The sequence below is a fragment of the Notechis scutatus genome, chromosome 1 (genome assembly GCF_049901735.1).
Source record: "Notechis scutatus isolate UNSWTSFEM ecotype Mainland chromosome 1, rNotScu1.2, whole genome shotgun sequence".
Classification (NCBI taxonomy): Eukaryota; Metazoa; Chordata; class Lepidosauria; order Squamata; family Elapidae; genus Notechis; species Notechis scutatus.
The window spans coordinates 269,494,070-269,518,539 of NC_142009.1; the positions used below are offsets into that span (position 1 = coordinate 269,494,070).

At 39.4% G+C, this 24,470-nt stretch overlaps 1 protein-coding gene and 1 long non-coding RNA gene across 26 annotated transcripts in view; one reads left to right on the top strand and one right to left on the bottom strand.

Annotated features, from left to right (window-relative positions):
* Nucleotides 1-14,339, bottom strand: part of PACSIN3 (protein kinase C and casein kinase substrate in neurons 3) — a 34,831-nt gene extending 20,492 nt beyond the window's left edge. For 4 of the 25 annotated variants that reach the window (XM_026671231.2, XM_026671228.2, XM_026671230.2 and 1 more), the window contains exon 1: nucleotides 14,041-14,339. Coding sequence is in view for 4 of the 25 variants with exons in the window: in XM_087951353.1 (XP_087807479.1) it covers nucleotides 13,860-13,884 (25 nt within the window). In the remaining 21 variants the exon portion in view is untranslated. Of the gene's footprint in view, nucleotides 1-12,140 lie in introns of all 25 variants that reach the window. The other 21 variants (XM_087951356.1, XM_087951341.1, XM_087951350.1 and 18 more) reach the window with 13 other exon arrangements.
* Nucleotides 13,200-15,715, top strand: LOC148133369 (uncharacterized). Its single transcript, XR_015746703.1, has 2 exons — nucleotides 13,200-13,550; nucleotides 13,788-15,715. It is a non-coding gene; the product is annotated as an uncharacterized LOC148133369 (long non-coding RNA).
* The last annotated feature ends 8,755 nt before the right edge of the window (nucleotides 15,716-24,470 follow it).

Genomic DNA, 24,470 nt, shown 5'->3' on the forward strand with positions numbered 1-24,470 from the left:
AATGTTTCGAGATGATCTAGTGAGGGAGAAACTTTAATGTGCAAAAGAGAGAAGATGCAATTACTCTTTTGTAGTTTATACCACTCATTTGCTATAATTTAATATGCTACTATGCTGTATCAACCAAAGCATGAGAATTAATGTAATCACACCATTCTGCTTTGTTCAGGCCTCTACCAGAATTCTGTGTCAACTTTTGACTAGTGTACCTTAAGTTGCTAAAAAAAACAAAAAACTGGACTATGCCCAAACGAATTTAAAATGCTTTGTCCACTTTCTTTCCAAACTCTTGAAGAGAGAGATTTCATCATTAAGCCATCCCAGAGAAGAGCAGAATCCCATCAGTTCTAGACAAACTTTAAAAAATATGTTCTGTTGTATTCTCACATTTGGCAGCTACAACTTTCTCTCCTATTAGCGTTACTTACCAGTGTCCAATAATATTCCCATTTCTTGTTACGTATTTCTCCCCCAATAGAAAATTGTACATCTCATTAATGGGAAAGGATTCCTCAGGTTTCTTCCCAAAGAATTGGACCGTAATTTGATCACTAGGAAAGGCTATATCCTCAGTTTCCTCTTATAGGCCTGAAATTTATGTCCCTTGCCCTGGTATTGGAAGCATGAATACTTTGATACCACAAATGGAGCATTGTGCCTCAGCCAAGGACAAAGGAAGCCAAGTAGGCCATAACCCCTCCCAGAACTAAATAACTCTGAAGCAAAATGAGCCACCTATTTTAAAGTACTACAAATCTAATCCTTAGTATTTCTTTAGAAAATAATATTGAGGCAACATATTTAATTCACAACTTTTCGCTAGTAATTTCAAGTTTTTCCTTGATATCTCAGTATTTTTGTCCAATTCTATGGTTTCCACATTGCTCTGCATTTAATATAACTCAAAACAAGGCTTGCATCAGCCATATGCCCAAGCAAACTTTCCATTTAGCCTGCCATATAGGCACTAATTTTTCCAGTCCAGTTATGATTTTTTTATTCACAGAAACATGATTTCTCTCAGAGACTAAACTAATATGTACAGAAAATATAGTTCCATGGAAAAAAAAGTGTTTGCTGGCTTTTGGATTTTCTAAATTTTCTAAATTCTAAATTTTGCCTGTTGAATGTTATCAGAGCTTCATCTGGCTTCTACCAATAGTTTAAAGGGAATATGAATAAACTAACTCCACCAATTGTTGGTGCTTAATTTTATCTGACTTGTGATGTACCAGTTTGTAAGAGTAATCACTCCCCTGAATTGAGTAACTGCTTGTAATTGAAAGCTGCAACAATTTTAGCCAAACTATCCAATTGGCATCAGTCTTTTGCACCTTTGTAAAAAAAAAAAAAATACTACTTCAGTTTAGTAACATCTGAGAGTATTCTGTCACACATTTCTGCTCTTGCCAAAACTGTGAGCCTGGACTTTCATTTGGCATTCTGAAACACATTATTTGTCCTTTTAAAAATATAATTATATAGCCTTGTTTGTATCTTGGAACCATTGTTTTACGGTGTGATCTATCTGAGCTTCAGTTGACAGATGGCCTGATATTCTTCTGCAGAGTTCTGTGCTACAGAATTTGTTTTATTATGATATTCTGAGGCAGCAATGAATCCCCATATTATGACAATCCTATCATCTTTTCCATTTCAAAACTAAGGTCTTGAAGTCAGTCTGCTGAAGTGTTCTGTAATCTTTATATTGATAGACTTCAACAACTTTTTGATAGAGGTCTTCAGAATCATCTAAGGATGGCCCATAAGATGCCTGTAGAACCTGCATATAGGTAGTGCTCGACTTAAAACCACAATTGAGCCCAAATTTTCTGCTGTTAAGTGAGACAGATAGAAGCACATTAAAAAAATAAAGTAAAAACAAAAGTCACAATTGTTGGTGGATGGGCAAATCTGTCTAGTTTTACAACATTTGACTCCATTCAAGGAGACAGAATCACACTGATCTGATGATAAATGCATACAAAAAGATCAGAATTCCCTAGGTGTTTTAGCAGGTAAGGAGTTACAAGGTAGATCATTGGATCCTTATAGAGGGTGTTGCATAGCAAGACATGAGTTGTAGTTTCAATAATCTCTTGTCTACAAGGTCACAGTCTTAGCTCATAAGGATCTTTTCGTTTAGGCCTTCCAAGACTGCTGTGAGGTGTGCACTGAAGTGTGCTCAAGTTATGGTCCATAAAATGTATGTACTGCAGTCCCAAATGACCTGATTGTTTAGTAAAATAGCATTCACACAACTATTTAGCCCTTTACATGAAGGGATTGAAATAGAGATGCAATTGTTTTTTCATCACAAGCGGGGTGGCTTTATGAAATAAATACCAAATTGATGGCATTTGTTCGTCCAGAATCCCTTTATGATTCATTATTAGGTCCTACATTAAGATCTGATAACGTTCAGTGGTGGTGATATGCAAAAGTTTAGGAAACTCAAATGCTGAGAAGTCAAAGACAAATTTCTTAAACTAAAAGTGTTTCCTAATGAAACAGAATAAGGGGTAACTAATTTATTAAATTGCTCCCTCCAAAAAAAACAAAAAACAAAATCCAAACAATTTCTAAGTAAGCATTTAAAGCCATCCACCAGTAGCAAACTTAAAAGCTTACAGCTGTGCATCAGCCAAGCCTGCATTACTTTAAGGGCTTCTTTGGGGAAGAACTTGTCTGGGAATAACAGATGGAAGAGATACAGGGAAGGACTAACACTCATGATAAACCTCTTTGCTCAGCACAGGAAGGAGGCCAGATGTTATTAGTTTACTACTTCTCTCAATCTTAAACAGGATGTAGCACTCTTCTTTAAACAAAAACCACATTCAAGGATGCCTAACACCACAAAGAACGTACTATAGCTATTTTGGAAATTGGGATTGGAAAATCAAGATGGAGGTGCTCTACCTTTTTTTGAGAATGTATTGTTTGCAAAAAAACCAAAAGGGAAATTCAATTTTTTGAGAATGTAACATATGTGATGTTTGTCCATCGTGTTCAAAGAGGACCTTGACATCTAACGGGTGGTGGGCTGTCCACAGTGTGTCTGCAGGTGGCTGGTAAGGCCTATACAGGCACGGAATGTTCTGCCACACGTTGGGCAGATATGTGTGGGCACCATTGTTGCAGCATTTGCACCTCTGGCTTTGCAAAGTGCTCGCTTCTTTTGTGCTGTAGTAGTTCTTTTGTCTTCAAATGTCTGACAACCTTGGAGGATCAATGTGCGCCATGTCGATCGATCTTGTACCAGGGTTTCCCAGGAGGTAGTGTCGATGTCCAGGGACTTGGAGGAGGCTTTGTATCATTGTATCATTTCCTTTGTCCCCCTTGTGATTGCTTTCCTTTAGACCACTCACCATAGAGGACCTGTTTAGGGATGTGATGGTCTGGCATCCTTGCAACATGGCCTGCCCAGCATGTCTGGGCTTTCATCAGCAGGGAGTGGACTGATGGCAGGCCTGTTCTGGAGAGGACTTCTGTGTCTGGTACCTTGTCCTGCCACCAGATCCTCAGTAGTCTGCGGAGGCAGGTTGTGTGAAAGTGTTTCAGTTGCCTAGCGTCTCTCATGTATACAATCCAAGTCTCACTGGCTTACACCAGGGTAGTTAGCGCTACTGTTTGGTAGACTTTGAGCTTTGTAGCAAGGCTTATTCCATGGTGGTCCTACACATTGGTCCCACATGTAGCCTACCATATGCAGAGCTTGCCTTGGCAATTCTGCAGTTGACCTCAATGTCAATTGTCACTGCATGGAAGATGCTGCTGCCAAGGTATGTAAATTGGTCCACTGCTTGCAGCTTTTGTCCTTTCACTGTGATGGTGGGCTCTTGGCATTGGGCTTTTGGAGATGGCTGGTGCATCACTTCGGTCTTGTGTCAATGAGGAGGTTGAAGTTGTCGCATGCTGCTGTGAATTTGTCCACCCTGGCTTGCATTTCCTGCTCTGATCCAGCATTCAGGGCACAGTCGTCAGCAAAAAGGAGATCTTGTAGCACAGTCTCCTTTATCTTGGTGACAGCCTGGAGTTTTCGCAAGTTGAACAGTTTTCCTTCAGTCCTGTATCTCAGGCTAACTCCCAAAGAACTGTTCTGGAAGGTGTGTGACAGCATGGCTGAAAACATTATGTTAAACAGGTTCGGTGCCAATACGCACCCTTGCTTGACACAGTTTGTAATGGGAAAGGCCTCTGAAGCTTCTCTGTTATCCAGAACAAGAGCCATCATGCCATCGTGGAACTGATGTACCATCAGGATGAATCTGTCAGGAAACCCAAACTTCGACATGTTGCGCCACAGACCTTTGAGACTGACAGTGTCAAAAGCCTTGGTGAGATCCACGAAGATGGTATAGAATTCATGATTCTGCTCTTGACACTTCTCTTGGAGCTGTTGGGCTGTGAAGATCATGTCCATCGTGCCATGCTCTTTGTGAAAACCACACTGTGTCTTGGGTAATAGACCCTGTTCCAGGTGGTCAGTCAGGCGGTTCAGCAACACTCGTGCAAGGATCTTGCCTGTGATGGAAAGAAGTGATATTCCTCTCTGATTATCGCATATTTGTCGATTCCCTTTCCTCTTGTATACGATGGACACATCTTTCAGTTCCTGAGGAATGGATCCTTGGTTCTGGAAGGATTGGAAGAGCTGAGTGAGTTTGTCTACACCACCATCCTTATACACTTCCACTGGGATCACGTCAGATCCTGGGGCCTTGCTATTGGACAGCTGGCTGATGGCCTGTAGGGTTCCAGTCTTTGATAGTGGGATGTCCAGGCTGTGATTGATATCCACCTGGAGCATTCTGTCGATCACCTCATTGTTGATGGAAGATGGGCGGTTCATACAACATATTGCTATTTTATATAGCAATGTCTTGACTGGGTTCACATAACATTCTAACTCATTAGGAGATTTATAGCATATGTTGTATGAGTCAGAAGGATTTGCAATCATGGTTTAATCTTGGTTCTTATATAAGAACTCAGCCAACTGTGGCTATGTTGCTTAAATTATATCTGAATACATTCTGTGAATGCAACCACTGATTGAACATTAGGCTTTAAGGCCTAATTCTTCCAATTCTGCAACACTTTTATCTTGCATTCAATTTCCCTTTAAATTATTTCTTGTAAAAATATATAATCGTAGTTTCCTCCTTTGATTTGATCTTTTGCTTCCTTACTAATCTGTTTAGATGTCACCCTACAAAAGTCAACAATTTGTTTTAATTTTAAAAGTTATATTATTCCTCTGATCCAGATCATGCAATCTAAAATAAGAGTGGCAAAATATACTTCCTATACTTTACTGCTGTGGACTCTATATGAAAGTTTACTTGCCCGAATACCTTTTAAAAGGCATCTGCCCAGAAAGGTCGGCTACATCCTTTCCTGTCTGTATGTTTTTAACCTGATTATAGGAAAACCTCTTTTCAAATAGTAACAGAATATCTCTCTCTCTCTCTCTCTCTCTCTCTCTCTCTCCCTCCCTCCCTCCCTCTCTCTCATACACACATACATACACACATACATGCACTTACACATAGAGCCATATACTGAAAAGGCCTTGAAGATCCCTAATGCTTAAGAATAAAGAAATCATGTTAGCCTTTGTAAAGCCAGGTTGCAATTTCTAAAACTATTCCATAGCTAGCCACCATTCACTTTCAATATAATGATTATTTCTTCATAATATGAAACAATCATATTACATAAAATAAAGCATCTTCCTAATATTCATTCCTAAGATCCATTATACTTATTTTTAACAGAAGCTGAATCTTGGCACAGAAAATCGGTTCCATCACATTCCTTGGAAACACAGCTTTCTTCTTTTTAGCATTTGTTCTGCTTGGTTGCAGGGTCCTTCTTTTCTTTGTCTTTTGAAATGTGCTTGCCTAATTCTCATGGTGATACTACCAATGCATGATGTGATAAAAGATTCATTCTTCAGCCAGCTTGTTACAGAACTTGATGTTTTTTGAGGGCCAACAGACAGGGAATGACTTCAGTGCCTAAGGAAGCACATGGTATCTTGGTTCCTAGGCTCATGCTCTCAGCCACTGTAGTACACTGTCTCTCTTGTCATATAACATGTACCCGGAAAAATGCAGTTTTTCCTTAAATACATCACTGTTGTGTTTAGTAGAGTTAGACACACTGAATGAGTACTGAAGAAGCAATGGTGATCCTTTCAAAAGCATTGCAGCTCAAGAGAAAGAATGTTTCCAGCTGTAGAACCCAAGGACTTGCAGTTGAAGTTAAACCATAACCTTATAAAGCCATTCAGCAGCCATGCAGCATCTTTTCCATGGAAAATTGGAAAGATATATTCATCTAGGTTCTGAACAATTTAATTTCAAACCAATGGTTTCTATTTCAGCTACTGTCTCTATAGATTTCTGTCAAGATAATTAGCAAAAGTACAGTAGTTTCTAGATTTGGATCATTGTGCCTATTTGTGATACACTTCCACTTCAAAAGAGCAGCTCTTGGCTCAAGTACTAAAACCAAACTTCTACAGCTGGGAAATTATTGTAGTGATAAATTTGTCAAGACCATGGTTTTGTAAAAAAAAAAAAAAAAGAAGAAGAAATATGTCTCTCCCTCTGCTTTAAAAAAGGTAGAGAGATCAAAAACATTTTAATAATACTTTATTTTTAAACAAAAGTATCTTTATATTTTAAAAAGCACTATTTTATATTATTTGCAATAATGGCAATCAATTAGAAATGTATGAGTTGCATGTGCAGACATTTCAATGTCTGAAGTAAAATTTGACAAAGGCAATAATTTGAATTGCCATAACATTCACAGGACCTTTTAACGTAAGACAACTCAAACCTTGAAGTTAGAATTAGATTAAGGATCAAAAAAATCAAATCAAAATTAAAACTACTAGAGTAAGTTTACATTTTTGAAATACAGACAATACACATGAAGATTTAAGATTGTAGAAAATAATATATCAATGAAAGACACTAATAATTTGCTGCCTTAGTGGGAAGAACATTTGAAATATAAAAATATGTATTATAAAAGTTATTCTTAATAGTTTGAACGAAGTTAATCAGTTTTTTAAACAAAATTGTGATGCTTAAATGTTTCTACTTTCAGTTTTGACAAGAATCATTAACATTGTACTTTAAAAACCATGTACAATATATAACATAATCATTGTTTTTAATTACAGACACACAACCTGAGGTCTCAGGAGTATACATTACTCCCAAATTATTGGGTGCAGCCTCCCTCGAGGCCCTACAAAATTTCTCCCTGAATTGTAATTGACAGGCAGAACAATTATTGAATACATGAGGAATGATATGTGTCGTCAAATTGGTACTAACTCTTAGTGATTACATTGATGGATTTTCTCCGTGATGACCTTTGCCTAACTTGAACTTGCAGGTCTTCCAACGGTGCACTCATTGCCACTGTAATGGAGTCCAATTCACCTTTCTGCTGGTCATCCTCTTCATTTCTTTCCTTCCATCTTTCCCAGCACAAGAGCCTTTTCCAAGGAGCTGGGCCTTTGTATGAAGTTTCCAAAGTAGGATAATTTGAGTCTGATCATTTTGTGCCTTGAGTGAGGGAGTAATTACACCATACTTAACTTAATGCTAACTGCATTTTTATCCCTGCTCGTCACCTTTTTCCCTCATGGTCCGACATCCTTCCTCTGCAGCATGTTAAATTATGAAATACAGGCATCAGCTCCCAAAAAAAATATTGCATAATTTCCATTTTAGTGAATAACTGAAAACTCTGGTAGACACCAAAAAGAGATGAAAAGGTTTGGGAAAACTTAAGGGGTCAATTGCTTAACAGAAAGAAAAGTAGAAGGCGTAAATGGTTTTTTTTTTTTTAATAGTTCTTTTATCTCTCACATTTTTCTATCTGTGTTCCTGTTTGCTTTGTATATTTTGCTACATTGAAAAATTCTAAATGAATATATAAATTATATGGACAGACAGGCACACACGTAGTACTTGGCTTACCATTCATTCATCAATCACTAAAGCACTGGAAAAAGTTACTTATGGTTTATGATTGGTCCTTGCACTTACAACGGTCACATGCACATCCCCACTGTCTCATGATCAAAATTTGGGCTGTTGGAAACTGTCATATATTTACACAGTTTCCGTATCCTGGGGTCATGTGATTGCAATCTGCAACATTCCCAGCCAGCTTCCAAGAATAAAGTCAATGGGGAAAGCTAGATTCATTTAATAACCATATGATTCACTTATAGTAATTTGCTCAAAAGCCGTGGAAAAAGATCATAAAAAAAGGAAAAAGATCATAAAATCAGGCGTGACCCCCTCTTAACAATCACTTTGCTTAGCGATGGAAATTCTGGCCCCAATTGTAATAATGATTCAAGGACTACCTGTATATATACACACATATAAAGAAAACTGAGACATTAAGAGTAATTATGACCAAGATTCTCCCCCCTCTCCCAAATTTGGAGAATGAAGTTGTATCTAGAGATAACAAGCAACCTATAAATGAAATATTACTTTTGTATTTCATATTTTGAGATTGTACAATCACTAACACAGGAAAGTAATATATAGGAAATGATACTCTTGAGTTGGGCAGAATTATACTTCGAGTGTATAGTGAAAATAATTCAAGGATAGCTAACCTAAACGAATACAATAGTAATAACTGCATGTAATTGGGTCTCTATTGTTTATAGGGATGAAAATGTTAACATATCTGGACTAATAAATACAAGGTATATAGTTCTACTACAATTATCAACCCACCCATGAATTGACTGCTTTATCTTAGTAAGTCACACGTCTCCATTATTTCCATTCTGTTTTAACACAAGGATACTAGTAATCTAAGACATTTGTTGTGACGATTATTGATATAGTACTTAATGATACATATCAACTGACTAAAAAATTAAGAGATCCTGTCAACACATGGGCACACTCTGCTTACAAATAAAACCTTGTAGGTTTATAATCCATGAGAGGACATCTATATACAAGCAGCTGTATATATTTCTAACTGCAGTTAACCTTCAATTAACTTACCTTACTTTAGCAGTCTCTAGATGCAATATACAAACTATTCATCATTTTATGCAGTTGTTATGTTACACCCTTTGATGTATGCATTAAATCCCATTTCAGATTTTTCTCTTGTATTACAATCCTATTCAATTGACATTTGAACGAATTTGAAACTAACAGTTCTGCCCTCTATTAGTTTATTAAATCAAAGGTTTACTGTACTCTTAATCACATGATTTGAGAATCTTAGACAAGCCTACAAAATTTTAATTCCTGAATAGCAGAAATATTGTCTCAACTTGTTGTAAAGTATGCGAAGGATGGCTAACTTGTGAAAGAAACACATTGTAACCTACCATGATTATGTCAGATAATACCTAATACAACAATGTAAATATCAAGAAAATTACAGTGCAGAGCCATGGATTTAAACATTCAATTATGCCACACATAATTCCCCATACTACAATGCAAATATCCAGAAAATTACTCTTATTACAGTGCCGTGCATTTAAACATCCAATGCAGAGGCATGTGATTCCCATGTTAAGTGACCCAGATTATGCCTAAATGCATCTATTGACATGACAGCTCAATAATGGCTATACAGTAAACAACTGTGCAGGAAGATTCAGCTACAGCTTCTGTAGATTGTGGTTCAAGCAAGGAAAGTGTTAGTCTAAATGACAAACCAACATTCACACCTCTCTTCTTCCTATCCAAGGTAATAAAAACCCATGAAACAGTAGTATGATGGTTACAACAATAAAGGACAACTTTTACATTCTCAGAAGCGTGTTTGTTTATGGGTTGACATTGGCAATTCAGTTGATAGGTTAATCCAAACCCTGCTGTGTAGATTACCTAATACCTAATACAACAATGTAAATATCAAGAAAATTACAATGCAGAGCCATTGTAATCACACACAGTTATCATCAACTACAGGAAGGGCTTCTTGGCAGAGCCAAGAATGGTTTCTCTTTGCACAATATGACTCTTAAGAATGTTTCTATATGTAGTTCAAATAATCAAAACTTTATTGAAATGTAAGAGATTCTTCAAAACATTCTTAAAATGAATGTTTTAAGGAAGGGCAGTTAGTTTGTAAGAAAACTCCCCTGAAATAAGAATACAGCTTGCAAGATTTTATGTAGAGATTTCTTAGTTCAATCTACAATCTCCATTTCTTTTTACCCTCAGAAAAAAAAAGCATCTTTATAAATAAAGCTTACAGTAAATAATCAAGTCTCACATATTGAGAATCTGTGATATGTCTGAATAATATCCTCTATGGAAGAACTGAATAATTTGCTGAGAAATATACTAAATTCACCCATAGATATGTCAAGTGTTTAATAACAATACGAACAGTTGTGATATGCAACTTTGTGAGCTTTTTCCAACTACATCCTTATGCTCTAGAAGTAAGCAGCCCTGGATTATCCATTGGGTGTAGAGAATAATTATTTGGTTGCAGCAGAATATAAATAATCTATTAAATCCTGAAGCATCTACAAAGGCATTTTAGCCTCACCCAAATCTCAGTTAATTAAAAAAAACCTAGGCAATAGCTAAATCAAATTTAATAGTTTGCTTTAATTCAATTATAGTCCTCCTTTCTATATTCATAATTTATGGAAACTATATACAATGTCCTCAACTTATAACCATAATTGAGCCCCCAAAAATTCCATTCCTAAGGCAGTTACAGTAAATCGCTGCAGTTGTTAAGTGAATTATGCAGTCGTTGAGTGCATGCAGCTTCCCACTTGGGAAGGTTGCAAATGGCAATGATGTGACCCCACTATTTATGATGCAACCACTATAAATATATGTCTATTTGCCAAGCGCCCAAATTTTGATCACGTTAACTGTGGGGATACTGCAACAGTTGTGTGAGAACCAGTCATAAGTCACTTTTTTCAGTGCTGTTGTTATTTCAAATGGTTGCTAAACGAATGGTTGTATGTCAAGGACTACCTGTATACAATGCATACAATGGATTTCAAACAGCTAGGGAAAGCTACTGTATATAATAAACAAGGAATCCCACACTCACTCACACGGATGTTACCTAGCCAGACAGTGACATGTCTGCAACCAAACAATCATGCTCAGAGACCATTCAAAGACCCCAAAAGCTAGTGTCCTTTAACATGCATCTCTACCTTAAAACAGGCTTGTTTCAATTATGCAATAAGATCTCACCTTTCATGTACCAAAGGAACATGAAGCCTAAGATATTTGTTCTGAAAATTAGAGATAGTTGGAAGTCATTGAGTTAGCGATTCTTTAAATCCTGGCTGGAAATATTGTTCCCACAAGCTATATTGGCAAATTTGTTTCACTTAAAAGCACACAAAATAACTTTCCTCTGGCTGTACAGATAGCATCTCAGCCATCTTGAAAAATTAGGCTCACCTCCCACCCTTGGGAAATTGTGAGGTTAAATGCCCATGAGAAACTTGTCTCTGTTGTTCTAGAAAAAATAGCACACATCCATGCTTTAAATGCCGGAGAAAGTACAATATTCTGTACTCAGGAATCCAAGTAAAGGCGCGCGGGGGTGGGGGGGAATAAAGTGCTTAACTGAAATTACTGCCTAATCTTGGCTCCCATGACAAGAACACACAAATCTGTAGAATATCTCATATATTTCTACCTCCTAGCTAGCATTTGTGAGAGGTTAAGTAATCATTTTGTTTCTTCATAGCTGTCAGAAGCTATGGAACAAGGGCTGGAACAAACAAGCCTTCAATAAAACATCAGGTATTTTATTGTGCAACATACCATAAAGAATTCCATTTCTGTTCCACTTCAGCTCATGCTTAGAGTTAGGTGAGTCAGTGTAATTTTATTGTCTACGCACATTATAGATGCAATCCAGTCATTGCCATTTTTATTCTCTATGTTAAGAGATGTAATGCATAGTGTTCAGAGAAAAATCTAATTAAATGACATCATTTTTAAAATAAGATTTTAAATCTTTTTTACAAGATAAGAAATCCTCAGGCAGATTTATATTACCACGTACTACTAAAAACAGATATTCCAATGTTAGTAGTCTCAGAGCTGCGTGGATCTTACATCATCTTTTGAAGTCATGCAAAATTCAGAAAAAGATATTTGAAGCACTCCAGGCTTTCTCTCTTATTTGACTAACTCTTCAAAGAAATAGGATAAGTAAAGAAACCTTGGTTGGCACAGAAAGCTGTTAGACTGGTTCAGTTTGTACAGCTTGCAAAATTCCTCTGACATTTGTCTTGAAGAGCTTCTGACCTCTTCCAAATCAAGAAAGGACAAAGCACAGATAGCATATGTAAGAATATGAGTGCAGCCATATGAACCTCTTTTCCTTCTGATCAGAAAAGTCCAGAATTTATGAAGCCCAATAACAAAGTCACAAGACCCGAGAATACACCCGGATTCTGCTTGTCCAAGAGTTTGAGAGAGCTATTTCCCAGCTAAAAAGTTTTTTTTTCCAGCATAACCTATCAGAGGAAGTCTGAAGCAGTATAATTCCCATTTTATTACTGTAAGAGTTTTGACTTTTATCCTTCTGTTTTGTTCAAACATCTTGCCCACATTATCAACCTTTTGTATTTATATGAACGGCTCCTCTTATTTGACACCAGTTATTTCTAGAAAAGTCGGAACTCACGGCAAAATCGAGATCAGGGTTCCACTGTTCCTTCAAATTCCATCATGTTATGATACTATGCTCTCAGGAGGATTTGGGCATGTCCCATTTAAACAGATCCAATCTTATTTAATTCTCTCACCTTGAGCATATGGTGAGTAAGCAAATGGCAAATGTTCTAAGTTGTCTTTGAATGATTTCTGTCAAATATCAAGGTATTATTAAAGGCAGGATACAGTATTTGAAAGTACAACAGCAGAAGAAGGGGGTTACTAGCCTTGAAGCTACAGGTGCTTCCAGATGGAAAGCTCCTAAGGTACTCACTCCTCTTACCCCCTATACTGTGCAGCTATAGTATATTTCGTTGCTTAACATTTGTTTTTATGAAGGTGTGGTAAAGAAGAGTTACAACAGCCAACGCTGTTGCCTGGCTCCTGTAAAAGTACAGGACTGAGGCAGGGCGAAGGCTTCCCACAGCGATTTCTGCCCCTTCCACGTATTTAATAAGAGTTGTGCCAACTCCCTGCGGGACCCGGAGCTTCGGGTTTCAGCAGAAGCAGCTCCAGCTATTCTCGCCTTCACAATGGAGACCCCTCTCCCACCTTCTTCTTTTCCCCTCAGGACCCTCCAGGCTGCTTCGCAGCAAATGGATTCCCGCTCCGAAGACCCTGCGGAGGAACCGAGGGGCCCACCAAACAGGAAAGGGCCCGGGTCCCGAGTCTTCAACGATTCGTTCCCGCCTCGGTTTTAAGAAAGTCCCACTCGGCAACGAAACCAAACTCTCCCATAGCGGGAATCGGGGCTACCCTACGAGTCCAGGACGCACAGGCGATGCCTTCTTCGGCAGAAACTCCGCGGTAGGTGTGGCAGTTTCAACCGGGACAGCTCTTCTCTTCCCTCCCTGCCCGCAGCGAGCAACGTGGGAGGGAGACCAAGAACCACGGCCGGGAGGCAGCGAGGGCTGCAGAGGAGAGCGAACAGCCCCCCGCGGGCCGATCGCGGCTCCTCTCCGCCCCCTCTGTGCTCCGGCCGCTCTTCCCTCCCCGGCGCAGCAGCTGAGCGAGGACAATCGCCCTCTGTCTTCCCACTTCCAGGACCCCTTTTCCCCGAACAGCCGAGCGCGACGAAAAACGAGCCAGGGGACGACGGGCCCCCCTCGTACCTACTCGAAAAGGCTGGTCGGAGAGGCATTTCCCAGTGGAGGAGGGGGAGGGGGGGTGCAGTAACCCCTCTGCGCGCGGGCCCCTCTTCGGCGCGTGGGGTTCGGCTCAGCAGGCACAGGGCGCCGCAATGGACGCGCGCCCCGCTATGGCCCCTGGGGGAGAGCAGGGTTACTAGGCGACTCACCTCTTCCGACGGCTGCTCTGGAGGATTCCCGCTGAGCGGAAAGTCTCGGGGCTCCTCCGGTGCAACAGGCGGCCGGGGAAGGCACCTTTCCGCAAGCCCTTCAGGCTGGATCAATCCGCCTCCCTCTCTCGGCTGCCCCCGGCGAGCGATCTCTTCGGGCCGAGCGAGCCCCTCCCCGCTATTTCAAGCTGATGGACGTCCAGCCAAAGGGGCCTGGCCCTCCTCCCGGGCAATGGGCGGACTTGGGCAAACCCCAGAGGCTTCCAGGAGGACGTTGCGGGAGCTGGTCTGCTCTGGGCAAAGGAGGCCTGGTTTTAGGAAGCCAGGAAAAACGCGGAGCTTCCTCCACCCCTCTGCCCGCAACGGGGGCGGGAGGGACTTTCTGATCCAATTAGCCCGCTGCCTCTCTGGGGATGAACCGAGGCCCTGCCCAGCAGCCCTGGTGGTTGAGCTGGCCACCCTGGAAATGGGGCGAGAGAGTCGGCATCCACCCAGTTTGGGAAGAAAGAAAATCTGTGAGCTGAGAGCGGGGACGCCATCGAAGCAGCAGCGCCTCTGCCCTTGTGGAAAGAGCGGAGCTGCCAATGACTAATCGAACCCTTCCAGCCCCACTTCTAGCGTTAGGCAAGAGAGTTTACGCCCCGGCGTCACTTTCCAAGTATCTCCAACCGCAGAAACTGTCCCCCTCTCAATAGGTCTTACGAGCCCTCGATGAGATACTTTACTTGATAAGCATGCTCATTTATTACAGGAAGATGTATTGCAATATCGAAGATAAGATATGTATCAGAATGGTCAAACAAATGGCAACTTCAAATCTCAACAAAAAAATGCTCTGTCCTACATATTGGCAAAAAGAAATCAGAAAATAAAATACAGGCTGAATAGTCAAGACCTTGTTGATGATCCAAACTCTGTCAAGGACCTTGGAGTACTCATCCCTAATGACCTAAGTGCTAGAGCCCACTGTAACTACATAGCCAAAAAGGCATTAAGAGTTGTTAACCTAATCCTACTTAGCTTTTTCTCTGGAAATATCACATTACAAACTAGAGCATACAAAACATTTGCTAGACCAATACTTGAATACAACTCATCAGTCGGGAACCCACATTATGTATCTGATATTAATACAGTTGAGAAAGTCCAGAAATATTTCACAAGAAGAGTTCTCCTCTCCTCTCTTGCAGAATACCACCAGACTTGAAATTCTAGACCTAGAAAACCTAGAACTATGCCACCTTCAGTCCAATCTAAGTATAGTACATAAACTTATATATTGCAATGTCCTATCTGTCAATGAATACTTCAGCTGCAACCATAACAACACAAGAGCAAACAATAGATACAAACTCAAGGTAAACTGCACCAAACTTGATTGCAGGAAATACCACTTCAGCAACAGAGTGGTCAATGTCTGGAATACTCTATCTGACTCTGTAGTTTCTTCCCCAAACCCCAAAAACTTTAACCTTAGACTGTCTACTATTGACCTCACCTCTTTCCTAAGAGGTCTGTAGGGGGCATGCATAAGCACACCAACGTGCCTACTGTCGCTGTCCTATTTTTTTATTTTTCTTATATGTATCCATTTCATGAATTCATAACTATGTTTATACTTATACCTGTTATAATTGTTTGACAAATAAAATAAAATAAAATAAAGATAACTCCCATTTTAAAAATAGCTACTGCACTTATTTAGATAAATAGGCAGTATTTATCTAGTAAGCCATTAAACAAATAAGCCTAAAGAGAGTCAACTCTCTACTAAAAAAAACCAAAAAAACCCTTGTGATTCATATAGACATTGTTTTCAAGCTATCTTCAGCGGGGCAGTAATAGCAAGTCATAAGTATGAAGAGTCTCTCACTTATTGAGGCTGTTGCATTGCATATGGAAAAGCCAACTTACCTTTTTTGCTGCTTTGTGCCTTCCATGCCTATAATCATCAGCCTGTCACTTTGTTTCCAAGAGTAAACTCTGGCTGAGAGAAACTCAATGGTGGTCAATGTCCTTCTGTCCACTCATTTCCTCTGACAAATATAGTTCCACTTATATCATTCTATTTTTAAAAGTTTCAGAATCCTTATTAAGTCTTGTAAAGGGCAGTCTAAAAGTAATAAAAATATAAAGGGTTTTGAAGTTGCCCTGATATTTCTTCATCTCACAAAATGTTACAAAAACAGAGAAAGAAGCCTGGGGCAAAAGGCTGAGTGAAGGTTGAAATGCTGGGCCTTGGAATGTGGGAGGGGATGATGAAGGTTCAAATTAAGCAGTACCAGGTGCTGCAATAGTTTCAGGTTACATTCAGGACTGTTAAGTAGCGTTAGGTCTCCAATTTAAAAAAACATCCTCACATTTCAAAATTATTGGTTATTATTACAAGGCATGATGCCTTGAGACTAAATTTACACTTGCTTTATATAAACCACTGTTTAATAGTTATGTCATTTAAGGCAGAGTTTTCCATTTGACCCATGAACTTTTCCATATCTGCTGGATTTTAAAAATTTTGAGATCATGCAAATGACAGTATTCTTCTGAGGAATAGACACACTATCCCAATCTATATTACTACTCATTAAGCTTCTGCCTCCAATGGAAATATGCCAGTACTTCTTTCGATCTGAAGTTCACACCCTATGCAAATGTTTATGAGTCATTTATGTGGAAGAAATAGTCACTGATTAATTACTCAATAGGAAGATATTTTGTACACATTGAGTAGGTGCATGGCATTACATTAAGCCAAAGGAAGCAAGGAGTGTAAAACTTAACAGAAAAATACTTGTGTTCCCATAAGTTATCAGAAAGTTCAGCCCTAGAAAATTGTCCATAAGAACATAATCTTATTTTCCTTAGAAGTTTATTCAAAACATCTTATTAAACTTGGTCTTACCAAAAGAATCAGTGCATCAAAACCATAGCTAAGCAAACTTAAATAACTATAATTATCCTTCTTCAAAGGTGAATTACAAGGGTGCAAATAATAGGAGGGGACTGTATTAGTCTACAGCAGAGGTGTCATCATCACAGTGGGATCGTGATGTTTACCATGACTTTTTTCCCCTTCCCTAAACCAGGCATGGGCGTGGCCAGCACGTGATGCATCCGGCCTGTGGGCCGCAAGTTTGACAGCCCTGGTCTATAGTATGATATCCAAAAATCAGAAGTAATCTGATAGCATCTTTTCAGACCAATACATTTGTTGAAAGGTGTAAGCTTTAATTACAATGTATTGAAAACATTGCATTTGTTCAGTGTGACCTATTTGTCCCACTTAGAATCCACTGGGGCATTGATGACAGAATATGGTATTGATAGAAAAGATTGTTTGTAGCTCAGAGTTGAACTGCGGGGGTCCTTGGTGCTATCTGAACTTGGTTATTTTTTTTTTTGCAGACATCTCATTATCAAAATAGGTAACATCATCAGTGTTAGGGGGAAGGGAGTTGCTGTAATTTTATATACTAATGGCTGGCCCTGCCAGTGTTGGTGGGAGTGGTCTTGGTGGCTTTCTTGATTAGGCTGTTGTTTACTGTTAGCTGAAGAGTAAACCCAACACTCTTCCAGCACTGAAAATGTTACCTAGCTTGATAATGAAATGTCTTCCAGAAAACAACAGAAAACCTCAGAGAGTAACAAAGACCCCACAAATGATGGTATATATTACACTCGAGGAGGTACATGCGAAAACGCCTCTAATCTTGTGTGTGAAGTTGTTGGAGCCTGTGATGGTGATGCTGTTGTTGTGAATTTGGGAGCAACATAGATATTTGGGTTGGTTGCAGGGTCTACTTCCACGTTAACATCATCTTCCATTGTTTTTGATTGTGAGAATTACTACAGGTTGGGTGTAAGCATGAATCTGCCACCCAAAGCCTAAGAAAGTGCAGTGTTTATTTAGTATGGGTTTAGCTTACAGTAATAATATACTTCAGGCAGTGGTGGGATTCAATTTTTTTTACTACCAGTTCTGTGGGCGTGATTTGGTGGGCATGGCAGAGGAAGGATATTGTAAAATCTCCAGTCAGAGGTGGTATTTGCCGGTTCTGTGAACTACTCAAAATTTTTGCTACTGGTTCTCCAGAACTGGTCAGAACTGGCTGAATACCACCTCTGACTTCAGGGCTTGACTTTTGAATTAAAGGTAACAACCAATTGTCCTTTTTCTTTTAATGGGATCATCACTGATGTCAATGCAACACAGTTTGATACCAGACTATAAATCTTTATAACGTAAGTATTTTAATTTTGGCAATATTGACCCGCAAATCAGTAGCATGGCTGTGGTCCCACAATATGCCAACTTTTTAATAACTGACTTAGAATAATATCTCCTATACTCTTATGCCTGAAATCTATTTTCCTTAAAATTCCTTGATATTATCTGCAACATAAAAAAGTCTTACATAAAATTCCATCAACATCTCAGTTTCCACACTACCATCAATCTTAGCCCCAACCTTTATATAAAACAAGTCTACTTCCTTGATGTCATGGTAGATTTATACATGGATTTAATCAACTCATAAACACTATGTCATAAAGGGAATCAACAGATCACAAACACATACCACTTCCACTTAGAACACTGAACATAATCAATTCTACCATTTATATGCAAGCTGTATGCTACAACCACATTTGTTCTGACCCACTTCACAGAGATGCTTTGATGGACTTAAACAAGCGTTCAGAGGCTGAACTTTGCCTACAGCAAGTCCAACAGACAAATCAATAGAACCAGATCAATAGAGCTAGGGAGGACCTATTAAATAACTACAAAAACAGAACAATAGAATATTACTGGTTGTCTGCTACATCTCATAGCTCAAGTCACCCAGATGCATTATTAATAAGCTACAACCTATACTAGACAATGACAGTTCATTTTCTCAGGCATTGGGTGGCAGGCCTATATTTACAGACAGACAGAAGCCGATTTATATCCAACATGAAACCAATTCTCACAAGCAGCCAGAAATGGAAAAATGATCCTAATACCCAAACAAACCTTACAACCAGAACAGATGTCTTACTTTGCCCCTATATTTACATGAAGAGCATCATCACAGGCACCAACAACTTCACAGTAACGTGCTGTTCCTCTATTATAATACCATCATGTCCAGCAATGTCTCTCTGGATTCTAAGTATGACAGATGGACCAGATTTTGTGCAAAAGTATTATTGGACACAAGTTTGTTATTGGACTGAAGCAAAGCCAAAAGAGTAACAGGACATTTTAATCTCCCATGATACTTGGTTACAGAACTCAAGGTACCATAGTTACCTCTTTTTAAAAAAGAAAGAAATTACAGAATTAATCTCACTGTTCACCAAATAGATTTCTCCAAAATCCAGAAGCTACTTTTTAATTGTTGTTGATTACAACAATTAAAGTGTAGTTCTGATGTAGATTGTCACTGCTGATCCCCAAATTGGCAGAAACAAGTTTTCCTTTATGAAACTCATTTGAAGCAGTTACAAACAAACTTATTTCTTGAGAAAAACAGTGTCTTTTCCAACTCTATAATCTTTTTGCGTGCTATAAAAAGAATTACACAAAAATTGCAGCTTTCAAATAGAACTCTATAGCCTGGTTTACTTTCTTACCTTTTATATAGAATTTTAAGGAATTGTACACCACATTTAAAGAAAGACATTTGGTTAAAATGATATGGGATGAGATTGAAGTTGCATTTTTTTTTCCTCCCCAGTATGGGACAGAAGAAAATTAGACTGAATATGCATAAAACAAACTTTTCCTCCTTGATCTCAACAAAAATATGCAAAATAAAGTGTTGCTTCCTATCAGTTCAAACATTATTTCTCAAACCATTTTTTAACTGATAAAGACATAGGAAAATCTACATTTGATCTACAATTGTTTGATTATGATTTGTAGAGTCTTTGGCAGAAGCCTCTCCACCCCCCTCATTCTTTTAATGACTTGCCAAGGATTGAAGTTTAGACCAAACAGGTTTTACCACTAAACTATGGACATTGTTAACATCTTTCCAAGCTTTAATTTTCCCCACCTCTGCAGCTAAAATATCTAAGAACCTGCTTTTTGATATAGAGAAAAGTTCATATTTTCCACCCATTAATATTCCTAGATTAGCTGTATGTAATTTATGTATCACTACTATCTAAAAAATTGGAAGACAGTAGATGCAAATAAAGTAGCTATTTATACACAGTTCAAATTCTTGTCTTGTTCTTGATCATATCTATATATTAATTTTTTTTAAGTGGGTGCTGAATTTATTTTAGTTATCTGCAAGCATTCAAGGCCTGCAATGAAAACCTTGAGAAAAGGACCTGTGGATATAGACTATTCCAGAAGTGTCAAACTCACAGTTCTTGGGCTGGATGTGTCACACCCACCTCCGTTTTAGTGAAGGGTAAAAAAGTCACAATATGTCATGTGACAAGAACATGACGCCATGAGTTTGACACCCCTGATTTATTCACTTTAGACTGTAAAGTATCAAAAAGTAAACACTCCCTCCAAGATTACATAATACAATAAATGTAAAAAAGACAAATTTCTTCTTAATGTGGTTCAAACGTTAGATCTGTTGACAAATCAGTCTAGTCATCTGTTCTAAGAATATATTTTATAACATCCTTAACAATCCCTAATAAATGCCTTTTCAATATTTTTTAGACTTCATCTTTCCCTTGTACTTTAGTTGCACCGTTTTTGAGCCTAAAATTTATGCGTACTTTATTTACTTTTTTTTAGCATATAGCATGTTTTAGCCAGGGATCACCGAGATGGCTGACTGCCTCTGCGAAAGGAATTTTTACATGGGGTGTTATTTTTACCCGCGGGACGCCTGAATACCAGTAGGCAATTGGGGGAGGCTCCTTTCTTGTCCCTCCGCGATTTAATCGCTCATGGGAATCAAGCTGCTGAGATGCCAGTCTCAGCAATAAGCAGGCCCGGGGTCTTACCATGTGAACCATTGCGGCCATTTTATACGCATTAATCTGCATTTATTAAAACCATGGTTTGTCTACAGTCTACACTCATAGGGTTAGTCTATCAGCCATAATTTACCAATCACATGGACTAGGTTCATTCAAATATTAAACCAAAACCAAATAACCCATACTATAGCTTAGTAGGATGTGTAAACGAATTTGCACAACTTACTGATTCTGAATAATTTTACTGGTTAACTGCATAATTATTTGTTAAAGTAACCCAATTGTCTGCATTCATACAAATCACAAACTATTTAACTAAGATTGACTCAGCCTTCCATCCTTTCGAGGTCGGTAAAATGAGGACCCGGACTGTTGGGGGCAATATGCTGACACTGTAAACCACTTAGAAAGGGCTATAAAGCACTATAAAGCGGTATATGTGTAAGTGCCATTGCTATTGCTAAATAGGTAACTATACCCACATTATTCTATTGGTAAAAATAATTTAGCTACTGGAAATTAGATCTTATATATCCTAAACCGTGATTTCAGATTTAGGATATACTTTCTAGCATATAGGCCATTTTCTAGTAGATTAAGTCCATATCTTAAATGTAATTACAGTAGTAGCATTTGTTCATATTTTTTCTATAATTTAAAGGCTATAGCCTTTACACAAAGTATATTTAATAAGAAACTGAAGGCAATTTTATTAAAAAATAAAGGAGAAATAATGTATTAATTTTGGTCCTGTACCATTAAAATCAGTCCCATTCTTTCTGGCCTTTAAGTGCTATTTTGGAATTATTTTTGTCTTCCTTTAAAGTACATTGTTTTAGGTAAGCAATTTTTCCTTTTCTAAAAAAAATTGGGCGAAAATGAAAATTCTCACGGCACAGCTCTGATATGGGAGAAGCAAATTTGTGTAGTAAATGGGAAAATGTATCTGCACTCAAAAAAATAACATGTAGTTCTTACTGGACTTATCAAAAACTGTGTTTGGACATTTTCTACAGTATATAACTCCTTCTGTAATACTAAAGTAGATTGTAATGCAAATGTTTTCTCACCTTGCTAACATTTTTGTTGTTCTTCTCCTAAAACTCACCTACAAATTCACATTTGCCTCAATTGTCATAACTGCTGGGTTTTTATTTTATTTACTACTATGGTATGTTCGAAGATAAATCTACAGCTGCGTCAAACCAACAGGATATAACAACTTCTCCTTGATGCATGGTTTTCTCCTTAGGAAAATCTTTTCCTCTTTTCCTTTCCGTTCCTGCATTTTCTACAATGCCCTTCACTAAAGCTTCTAAAATGCCACAAACAGATACCAACAACGTTTTTAACCTAGTTTGATAGGGTGTCATTTACCGTATTTGCCGGCGTATAAGACGACTTTTTTGCCCGGAAAAACATGCCTCCAAGTGGGGGGTCGCCTTATACGCCGGGTCGTCTTATACGCCGGCAAATAGTAATTGGGAAGCGCTGCAGCCTCCAGTCCCAAGGATCCGACAGATCGAGGGCTAACGGGATCTCTCCGCCCGTCAACCGAGGAACCGCTGGTTGCTGTGAATGAGAAATGCGCGGTTTCATTTCATCTTGACGCCTGCGGCGTTTCACCGGCGCTTCCAAGCCAGGCGGACACGACTTTCAGCAGATCGGTTCTCCTCCCGGAAACCCCGACGTTTAATTGATTTAAATTGCTTTATCTACCCGCCGAAGAGGGATGGGAATCCGCTTCAGATCGGGCGTTGCTTGAATTGTAAAAGGCTGCTCCAAAGGAAAGCTGGTTCTTTTTGCGGTTCAAGAAGGAACCCCAACTCACTCGCAAGGGCTTTTATCGGAGAAGTCAAGGGATAGGACCAAGAAGGGTCAGAATCGAGTTCCCACTTGATCCGGTAGCTATTTCGGGGCTTTTTCAGCCCAGCCCAGCCCAGCCTACTTCAGAAAATTATGGTGATGATAAAAATAAGGAGTGGAAGGGAAGGATCACCTCGTGGTCCCGTCTCCGTGTTGTCAGGAAATAATTGCAAGAGAAGGTATACGGTAAAAATAAAGTGCAATAAAGGGAGCCCACCTAAAGTCACCCCTTTAATTGTCTCAGCTCCATAGGGTTGTCTTGGGAGCAATGAGGAAATGGTTTTGCCTTTGCCACTTTCTGGGATGTGGCTTACTTCCCTAGAGCTCTTGGTGGTCTCCTGTCCAAGTCATAAGCAGCCCGACTCTGCTCAGCATCTGAGCCCAGGAAAGATACTTGGTGTCTATTGGGGGTGGGGGGAATAGATCTGCAAGTACAAAATAAAGGCTGCCTCCTTTTCCAGTATCGCGCGGTATCCAGCGCGGACGCGGCGGGTCATCAGCGTGGCTGCGGCGAGCATCAGCAGCGAGATAGGGGTGCCAGCCTTTTCGGGCGTGACTGGCCCGTTTTGCTCGGTGGGAAGCAGCGGCGCCCAGCCCGCCCCTTGTCTACGCAGAGCTCGCACATGCGCACTTGCGCACTAGTGCCGGTCACAGGGAGATGCAGGGGCGGGCCAGAGGCGCTGCGGCCGTACAATGGTGTCAATGACAGGTACTGTAATGGCACTAATACTAATACTAATGGCACTCATGTAATATCGGTAACAATAATAGCACACAGGGGTACACTTTTATACATTTTGCAACTCTCTCCTCGCCCCCCCCCCTTTTATGCATACCTTGATAAATACTCCCTATCCAAATCTCTTATCAGGTCATGATATACAGTACGTCACTTGGTATTAATATATGGTATGGTACTATAATACTAGTACTATCCATAATATGGATTCAAGGGCGGACCAGACTGCTGCTAGTGACATGGAGACAGGGAGACAGGGAGGGCAGACAGGGAGCAGGGACCAATCCAATCAGGCTTTGTATACAGCCAATAGCAAACCACAGTACTGCACCATTGTACAGCATTTAAGTACAGCATAGAAAATGTCCAGCAGTCAAACCCCTATCAACCCTATCATGGCACCAGCAAAAAGAAAGAAATATGATGCAAGTTTTAAACTTAAAGTTGTAAAATTTGCCATGGAACATAATAATTAGTGCTGCTGCAAGCCAATATGGGGTAACAGAAAAGATGGTTCGGGACTGGAAATCAAATGAAAAAGCATTAAAGAGTATGCCAAGGGGTAAGTGTGCATTAAGAAGAGGCACCCCACACTGGCCAGAGCTCGAAAAACATGTAGCAGACATGGTGGCTCAGCATCGCCAAAATGGTTATGTGGTGACACGAAATACAATACGCTTGTTTGCACTTCAGTGGGCCAAATCTAACCCAGATTACAGCAACAATTTTAAGGCCACTATATCCTGGTGTAGTAGATTCATGGCAAGGCATGATCTGGTACTAAGGCAAAAGACAAAAATTGCCCATAAATTACCTGCAGATCTGGATAACAAAGTGGATAGTTTCCATCAATACGTAATACAACAGCGCACTAAACATG